The sequence below is a fragment of the Cervus canadensis genome, chromosome 2 (assembly GCF_019320065.1).
Source record: "Cervus canadensis isolate Bull #8, Minnesota chromosome 2, ASM1932006v1, whole genome shotgun sequence".
Classification (NCBI taxonomy): Eukaryota; Metazoa; Chordata; class Mammalia; order Artiodactyla; family Cervidae; genus Cervus; species Cervus canadensis.
Genome location: NC_057387.1, coordinates 86706941 through 86715767, shown reverse-complemented (window position 1 = coordinate 86715767; position 8827 = coordinate 86706941). Strand labels below are relative to the sequence as shown.

At 50.7% G+C, this 8827-nt stretch overlaps 1 protein-coding gene across 2 annotated transcripts; it reads right to left on the bottom strand.

Annotated features, from left to right (window-relative positions):
- Positions 1-2962: 2962 nt before the first annotated feature.
- Positions 2963-8827, bottom strand: PARS2 (prolyl-tRNA synthetase 2, mitochondrial). 2 transcript variants are annotated; one of them, XM_043461201.1, is made up of 2 exons: positions 8751-8827; positions 2963-7764 (listed from the first exon to the last, which is right to left on the bottom strand). In XM_043461201.1, exon 2 carries the CDS (start codon positions 7733-7735, stop codon positions 6308-6310), a length of 1428 nt encoding a protein of 475 aa, XP_043317136.1. In that variant the 5' UTR covers positions 7736-7764; positions 8751-8827; the 3' UTR covers positions 2963-6307. The 2 variants fall into 2 exon arrangements, with proteins under 2 accessions (XP_043317136.1, XP_043317135.1); XM_043461200.1 differs by lacking the exon at positions 8751-8827 and adding an exon at positions 8422-8744.

The window sequence follows — 8827 nt, the reverse complement described above, 5'->3', positions numbered from 1 at the left end:
CCTTTCTTCCTACAAGACTAGAGTGCAGCCCTTCTCAGGGCAAAGGGTCAGGGATGGAGGTGGGCTTCCCCAACCTGTCTGGTTACCTCCGTGGATTTAGGGTGTCAGCTGGAGAACTTGGTGGGGGACACACCGTGATGAAACACTTGGCTTAAGGCCACACCGTGATGAAACACTTCTGGAGGTGCACAAGGGCAGGCAGAGAGAGACGATAAATGGCTGTCATGGAGAGCAAGCACTGTGCAAACCCTCATCCTAAGCCACGTTCTCAGTTCTAGGATCCCAGTTTTATAAGTAAGATGGAGGCACACAGTCTCACCAGGGAGTATCAGACCTGGGACCTGAACCCAAGCATCTCACTCCAGAGCCTACCTGCCTCCTCTCTCAGGTTCCTTCTGTTGGCTTTACCAACATTTAATGGGCACCAACCAAGGGCAACCAACCTAGACAGCATATTAAAAAGCAGAGACATTACTTTGCCAACATAGGTCCATCTAGTCAAGGCTGTGGTTTTTCCAGCAGTCATGTATGGATGTGAGAGTTGGACTGTAAAGAAAGCTGAGCGCCAAAGAATTGATGCTTTTGAACTAGGGTGCTGGAGAATACTCTTGAGAGTCCCTTGGACTGCAAGGAGATCCAACCAGTCCATCCTAAAGGAAATCAGTCCTGAATATTCACTGGAAGGACTGATGCTGAAACTCCAATACTTTGGCCACCTGATGCAAAGAACTGACAGACCCTGATGCTGGGAAAGACTGAAGGTGGGAGAAGGGGATAACAGGATGAGATGGCTGGATGGCATCACCGACTCAATAGACATGAGTGTTGAGTAAACTCCAGGAGTTGGTGATAGACAGGGAGGCCTGGCGTGCTGCAGTCCATGGGGTCACAAAGAGTTGGCCACAACTGAGCGACTGAACTGAACCAAGGGCAAGGTATCAGGTAGCTTCTGCCTTCAGGGTCATACTGTTGAGTGGGTGTCATAAACCTAACCCTGGGTTGAGAACTCTCCAATAAAGAGAAATGCAGCCACAGTCTGTCTGTGCCCCTGCTGCACTCTTGGTGTGACACTCAAGGCCCGTCAGTGTCTGGCCCTTTACCATTTCTGTGGCTCCCTCCATCTCCAGCCTCAGCCGAGCCATCCTGGCCTCAGTTCAGCTATGGTAGGAGGGTGCAGAAATGAGAGTATCAGCTCTAGAGCCCAGCTATCTGCTTTCTACTTCCAGCCCCATGACCCACTAGCTGAGTGGCCTCAGGCATCAGTCCTATATGCAACTTGAGGATAACGGCACCTTCCTCATGCAGATGCTGTGAGAATTCAATGAATTGATCTGTGTGTAGCACATGGAACACAGCTTGCCTCATACCAAGAGTTTATGACACTTACATTTTATTCTCCAGTCTTGCCATGGTTTTAGCTTAGGGCTTTTGTACACTGTTCCCTCTGGAAGCTCTCACTTCTTCCCCTCCCTCCGTTCCCACTGTTCCTCCCTTTATTTAATACCTGTCAGGACCTTCCATCAGGTCCAGCTGCCTCCTCCAGGAAGCCCTGCTGGCCGGCCTCTTACCACACATCCCATGAGCCCTCTCTCCCCTCTGCTTACTACCCTGTACTTGATCACTGAATGGCTGCTCCCACTTCTCTGGAAACTTGAGTCAAGTACGCTGAACTCTGCATTGTGCCCTGCCAGGCCCTAGCACAGCACCTCCTCAGCACACAGCAGGTGTATAACAATTACTGATGACACAGGAAGGAGTGATGAATTCTGCACAGACCGGGGGTGGGAGGTGGAGGGAGGCCACCACACATAGGGGATGTGGGCCCTTCAATTGAAGGGATTGGTGAGGTGGGAGGGACTTCAGGCTAAGGCAGGAGCCTTGCAAGGGCATATTCCGGGGGTAGCACACATGCTCCCAGGCTTAGTAGTAATGACTGCCATGTACCGGGCATTTAGGTGTGCCAGAGAGCATTCCAGGAGCTTCGTGTGGATGGCTCAATCTTCCCAATCTCTGGGAGGCAAGGCACCATTTTACTGAGAAGAAAAGTGGCATAGAGAGGAAAGTAGCTTACAGTGCCAGCTAGCTAGTGAAGGGTGAGTCACGACTTGAATTCAGGACTCCCCTCAGTCCCTCAGGAGATACTAACAGTAGCAAGACTGGGCCCCTGCTTCCAGGGGTTGGCAACAAACCAGAGGCCCTTGCCTGCTCACTCCAAGGTTATGGTAAAAGTTTGGCAGTATGACCTGCAATGTCTCTGACATGTCTGCCTGGGTAGAAGAATTCAGTCTGCTGAAACCCTTGCCAGCAGCCAACGTCCTGCCCATGGCACCCCCCTCAGCCCACGGGCTTAACAGCTAACCGGTAAATGCCTCCACCCCACTCTCCCAGCCCTACAAGGTTTTGATCACAAGCTCATTAGCACCTTCAGAGCTGCTGGCTTAATATGAGTGGACACCACCCCTGCATGGAGGTGGTGCCTGAATGTCAGAGCCTGAAAGTGCCCACCCCATTGTGTTGGCCACACGCACTGCCCGCCAGAACCTTCCAGAAGGGCAGCTACACTTCCCAAGCACCTGCTGTGAGCAGGCCCTGCTGTCCCCATTCTCCCAGTCAGGAAACAGGCATAAGAAGTGTCCTGCACAAGGTCCCACAGCTGCTAAATGGCCCAGGCAGTCTGACAGTAGTCTCTCTGTCTGGGTCACTGTGCTCTACGTTATTTTAAATTAAGTGAAATACTTCATATCTTCTCCCAAAATTTTGCAATAACATCATAAAAATGCTTTTTTCCCCCAATTTCCACATTATAGAAAACTTAAATTCTTTTCCTAATTCTCAAAGTCATGTGTGCCCTTAGATGCAAACAAATTCTAAAACGCATCCTGGCCTCTAGGAGTAGAAATGGACAGGGGAAACTCTGAAGAGGCCTGGTGCTCAAGTAGTTAAGGAAATGACAATTTCAAGATTTCCACAAAGCTCCTTTATTGATAGCCCAGCAGGTGTTTCTTCTATTAAAACACCGAATATTAATGGAGCCCTTGATTTACATTCTAAGCTTGATTTACAGTAGTTTTGTTATGTACCAGCCTTTGTCCCCAAGTATTAATTCTGTTAAATATTTCCCAGCCAGTTGCTTCTCCATCTCCCCAAGGAATGAGCAATGATAATACAGCCTGTACCTGTTATTTTGCCAGCAACCCCATTTCATCAATTTATGGCAAGAAGTAATGTTGGCAAGTTCAGAAAGGATAGAGGAATGTACACGGTTTGAATATTTCTGTCTTTCCTCTAAGGAGATGGAACCATTCTGCAGATGTTACTTAATTCTTGTTCGTACCACTCCCCAGGAAAGTTGTGAAGCAACATAACAAAAAAACAAAACCCAGGTCTCAATGTTAACAGCAGAACCTGAGCTCCCAATGGATTATTTCCTAAGTCATCCCATGCAAGTCATCATGGTTCCAGAGAGCACACCAGGGGTTAAGCTTTTCATATAAGTCAGCTCAGCCAACCCTCAGACAACCCAAGGAGGTGTGGGTGCCATTGTGAAAGCATCTCACAGATGAAGAATCTGAGATGCACAAAAGACGAGTTATTTGTCTATGATCATATACCTGCTAAGTGGAGAACTGATTCTCTATTCAAGGTCCTAATCTTTCCACCAAATTATACTGCCCCCGGCTACCGCAAAAAACACTGGATAAGTCATCAAGACACCTGGGTTTCAGTTCAGCTGGATGTTGAGCAAATCACTGTGCTCCTTGTATGCGTCTCCCTTGGAAAATGGGTATCTCTTTCAAACCTAAAGGCCCCTGTAGCTCAAACGCTGACTCAACCAGCTGTCACTCCCAGCAACAAGATTTACCCAAGGTAGCCTAATTCAGGAGATGCAGCACCTGGTCTGCAATCAGGCAGTTTTGCCAGTCAGATGGGTTGCAGCAGGTTAATTCCCACTGCAGGCTTGTCTCCCATCTGTGAAGTGAGGGCTGGACAAGCAGGCTGCAAGCTCTCCTGTCCTAAAGTTCCATGATTCTACCTTACCCTAAAATCATTCCAAATCATACACATTTATGAGAGTTTTAAATTAACTAGTTCTCTATTCCCTGAAGCTGATTTTTAGAAGTGCTTATTCTTACATTAGGCTAGCCTTCCATAAAGTATGCTTATGAAGCACAAATTTAAATTTTAAAAAATATTTAAAGTGCTCATTTGCACGTAATTCTAATTTCTCTTCTTCAGGCTAAGTTGATCAGACACACATAATCCATTTTACTTAGTGCAATCATTTTGTCCAGGCAGAGGCCGTGCACTATAGTGAGACAGGCACAGGTTTTGGTCAGTACCCAGATTTTAGCTCTGATACATTAATAGCTGTGCATTCTTAAACTGCTTAAATGGTGCTTCCAGTTTCTTCATCTGTAAAATGAGGATTTCACAGCACTTACCTTGCACAGTTTTAAGATCTGAACACGGCATATATAAGTGCTGAAAGCAGAGAGCTCACGTCAACCTGATAATGCACAACTGAAATGACTCAAACATTCAACTGTGCAATGTGGGCTCAGAGGACGCTCCACAAAGTTGGCGAATTAGAATCAGGGGGATTTTTAAAACTGTTGATGCCCAAGCCACACTCCAGAACAGAACCTTGGGGTGGGACCCAGGGGATTCCATTGTGCACCCAAGAGTAAGAGCCTTGTATTACAATCCAGTCTCTCTAGGTTTGCTCTCAGAATCCCATCTCCTGGCCTGAATGCTGGCCCAGAGCCCACTGGTAGCCTGGGAGTCATTAGGGCCTGGTGTCTACATTCATTAGGAACCCTGATGGTGTGTGCTGGGGGTGAGGTTACTCTGGCAGGATCAGTGGTCACAAGCTGCTGGGAAGCTGTTTGGCAGACAGAACAACAGGCCAAGACAACACTTCAGTACACTAGGAGTCAGCCTAGGACCCCAGCCTCAGGGAGCTGACCGTCAATGACAAGAGGCTAGCAGCCATACAGTGAGCTGTGCGCGCCGAGTGATAAGGGTGTCAGTGCTAGTAGGAGAGACAGGGGATGCCAAAGACAGAAACCGTTGCCAGGAGCTGCCGAGCATGTTTCAGGAGGTGATGGCTTTGAGCTTAGCCCTGAAAGATTCTCCTTAGGTATGGACAAGCCATGACACCAGGGGCCGAGGATGGAGAAGCTGATCCTGGCTCCTGGGGGCAAGAGCAATGAACGCTCAAGCTCACTGCCAGTTCTCCCCAGCACTCAGGCAGTGACCCTCTACTAATAATTCACCTCCATCATGCATGGCTCTAGGATCCAACTCTGCAGCCAGGGCAGTCACTGTAGCACTGGAAGCCTGCAGACACTTGAGGGAAGAAATGGTATAACACGCATTTTCCAGTCACACGATTTTTTCTTTTATCCAGTGGAGAAGTAGAAAAAGGAGTTTCCAGGCAAGAAGCTGCTGTACTGTTAACTTGGCAGGTGTTACCACTGTTTCCAATTAACATGCAAACCTCACCCCAACAGTCTAACTTTATTCAATCAATATAACATGATCTCAGTGCCAAGCCAACTCAAGAGGGAGAGCCAGGTCTCTGGAGGTGGTTTGGGGGCCATTAGCCAATTGTTTTAATTTTCTGGGTAGTTTAAACGATGGAGGATCAGAGGAACCAGATCTGCCTGTCATGAACCTCTCGAGGAACCAGCCAGTCAGCTGTGAGGACTTTACAGATCTAGTTCCATTTTCTCACATCACAGATGGGGAAACTCGAAGGCCCCAGCAGGGGAGGGGTCATGTCCAAGTCACTGGTGAGTCGGTGGCAGCCAGGTGTCCTGATTCTTGTCCTCAGACCCTCAGCCCAACTTCTCAGAGGAGGAGGGCTGGCAGGCTGCCTCTCTGGACTGAATGCAGCAAGAGGCCCAAGGTCAGACTGCTGGAGCTGGGAGGGTACCGGCCATCAGGAGGCCCCCAACCTACATGTGGTGTAGGAAACTGCTGAGAGAAGGGAAGTGACTCTCCTGAGGGCCAAGATGACAAAGTGGCTCCTTCCAGCCACTACCTCCAAACAGAAGCTTCCACAGCGGAATATGAAAGATAGGGTATGTGGCGGCACGGCCAGTCCAGACAAAGGGATCAAGTTAACAACTTTAAATACAAATAGTCCGAACAAATGACTACAACTGGCTTTCCTAACACGGTCTCACCTTCCACAAGCTGCTCTGTTTCTGGGGAGACCAGCTCCGGAAAGCAGTACAGGAAAGGCAGCATTTCAGTGAACACCAAGGCTGTGAGATGCAGTGGGAGGGGTCCAGGGGGTGGTTCAGACAACCTGCACTTGGCTCAGTAATTCCAGGACTCCCTCTCTGGTAAGGAAAACCACCTCTCCGGTATTCTGGCACCAAACCTCAAAATGTGCAGGGTCGTCCAGGGCCCTCTTGGCTGCGATGATTACAAAGGGGTAGCCGAACTTGTTGGCATCTTTCAGTCTGTTTCCAATGGTCAGATGAGTCCTGTCATCCAGCAGGACCTCCCCTTGGAGCTGTGGCACCGCCTCTGTGATATGGTCGTAAAGATGCCCCGCGAGCTCTGCAGCTGCCTCCTCCTTACTGCCCTTCTTGGGGGGGATGAGGCAGACTTGGTAAGGGGCCAGGAGGCCAGGCCAGCGGATGCAGTCTTCTGTAGAGAGAACTTCAATGGCAGCGGCCAAGATCCGTGTCACGCCCAAGCCGTAACACCCCATTTCAGCCAGGGAGGGCTTGCCGTGGACATTAGTGAACTGGGCATTGAAAACAGAGGAGTACTTGGTGCCCAGGTAAAACGTGTGCCCTACCTCGATGCCTCTGGTTTCAGTCAGTGGCCCCTGGCAAGCAGGGCAATTGGTCCGTGACAAGTCCAGAGTCTCCACATTGGCAGAGAAGTGGCAGCTGGGACACAGCACAAGTCGGTCCTCTCCAACGTCCATCGGCAGCTGGAACTCGTGGGACATTGTGCCCCCGATGCTGCCCACGTCGGCCTGGACCTTGACGCATCGCAGCCCCAGCCTGTTGAACAGGCTGCTGTAGGCATCACACACCAGGCTGTAGGTCAGCTGGGCGGCCTCAGGGGAGGAGTCGAAGGTGTACATGTCCTTCATGTAAAACTCTCGGCCGCGGAGAAGACCAAAGCGGGGTCTGGGCTCGTCCCGAAATTTCCTCGTCACCTGATACAGCAGGAACGGGAGCTGCTTGTAGGACAGTCTCTTCTGGGAGGCGACCAGGGCTGTAATGGCTTCCTCGTGGGTTGGTCCTAAGCAGTATTCCTTGCCGTGTCTGTCTCTAAGTCTCAGCAGCTCCCTGCCCATTGAGTCCCATCGGTTGGTGGCTCGCCAGAGCTCTGCTGGGCTGAGGCTGGGCATGTTGACCTTCTGTCCCCCGATGGTCTGCATCTCCTGATCTATCACCCGCACCAGCTTCTCCATGGCGCGGACAGTGTAAGGCAGGAGGTGGTAACATCCGGGGCTTGCCAGGTGGATGAGGCCCACCTGCAGCATCAGCCGCTGGCTCTTACAGGTCAGGTCACCAGATCTGCCCTCGAGAGAGAGCACCTGGTCTTCCCGAAGTTTCTGGGGCTGGAACATGCGGGACAGCACCAAGCGCTTCCCTCTCCCGGGGGCACAGTGGTGAAACCTCTGAGGAGCATATTGCGAGAGTTGATGGCTGCAGGTAGCCAGGGAGGGCAGTGCTCTGCATCTTGTCAGCAGCCCTTCCATGACACCCCGGCACAGGGGTGCACTTGTGCCTGAAGAAAAATGAGTCGAGCAGAAATACGTGTTAACTGTGATCCAACACCCTGCAGCAGTCAGCACAGATCGGCCTCCGATAAAACTTCTATGACAGCCACCAATTTTGCAGATGCAAAAGGATATAAACTCTTTAAAGGTTCTTGATTTATACTGCCAAACTTAGTGAGCACCCCTAATCATCAGCACACCCACGGAACAAAAGCTCTCCTGCAGTATGCTGAGAACAGGTTACTAATTCCCCTCAGCTCTGGGAAGCTCAAATCCCCCCAGGTGGTTCCCTCCCGCTTTCAGCAGCCTCAATCCTTCAGCTGGTCCCCTCCAACTTTCAGCAGCTTCAACAACTTCCCCTGGGCACTGTACAAATATTATCATTTCCTTTGTGGCCCGTGACCTGAAGACAGATGGGAGGCATGGCCACAGAGCCCTACTATGCTTGCTTGGAAAACTGCAGGCCCTGGAGGCAGGACACATGTGGTTCACACCTGGAACCATCACTTAAAAGTCCCACCTCAGGCCCGTGGCTCAAGCCAGAAATTCCTTCACCCTGGACGACTCCTCAAGCAAGTGAGTCTGTCTCCAAGACTTCTCTCAAGTCGACCCCCATCGTTACAGTGGCCCAGCAGCTGTGAAATTTCAGCAAGCATCAGAATCACCTGGAGGGCTTGTGGGGCCTCATCGCCAGAGTTTCTGAGTCAGCAGGTCTGGGGTGTGGGGAGAGAACTTGTATTTTTCACAAGTTACTGGTCACAAAGACCCGAGGCACATAAAGAAGTCCTGCCATTTCACAACGGAGGAAACAGACTAAGAAACGAAAATTATTCAAGAGTTTATGTGATTGTGACTCCGCCCCAATCTAGGGACGGGAAGCACGTGGAAAAATTGACACCAGAGTCCTCGGTCTCCGCGCCCAGAACCGAGCCCTCTCTTCTTCCGCAGTGTCCCGCCCGTCCGTCAGCCCTCACTGCTATCCCCATTCACCAACCGTAGTCCCAGGGAACGTCGCCCGCGCAGACACCGCCACACAAACCACCGCGCCTGCGCCAAGGCGGGTGGTGGCAC

Excerpts from the sequence above, each read along its gene's own strand:
- PARS2 (XM_043461201.1), bottom strand. The coding sequence starts at position 7,735 with ATGGAAGGGCTGCTGACAAGATGCAGAGCACTGCCCTCCCTGGCTACC.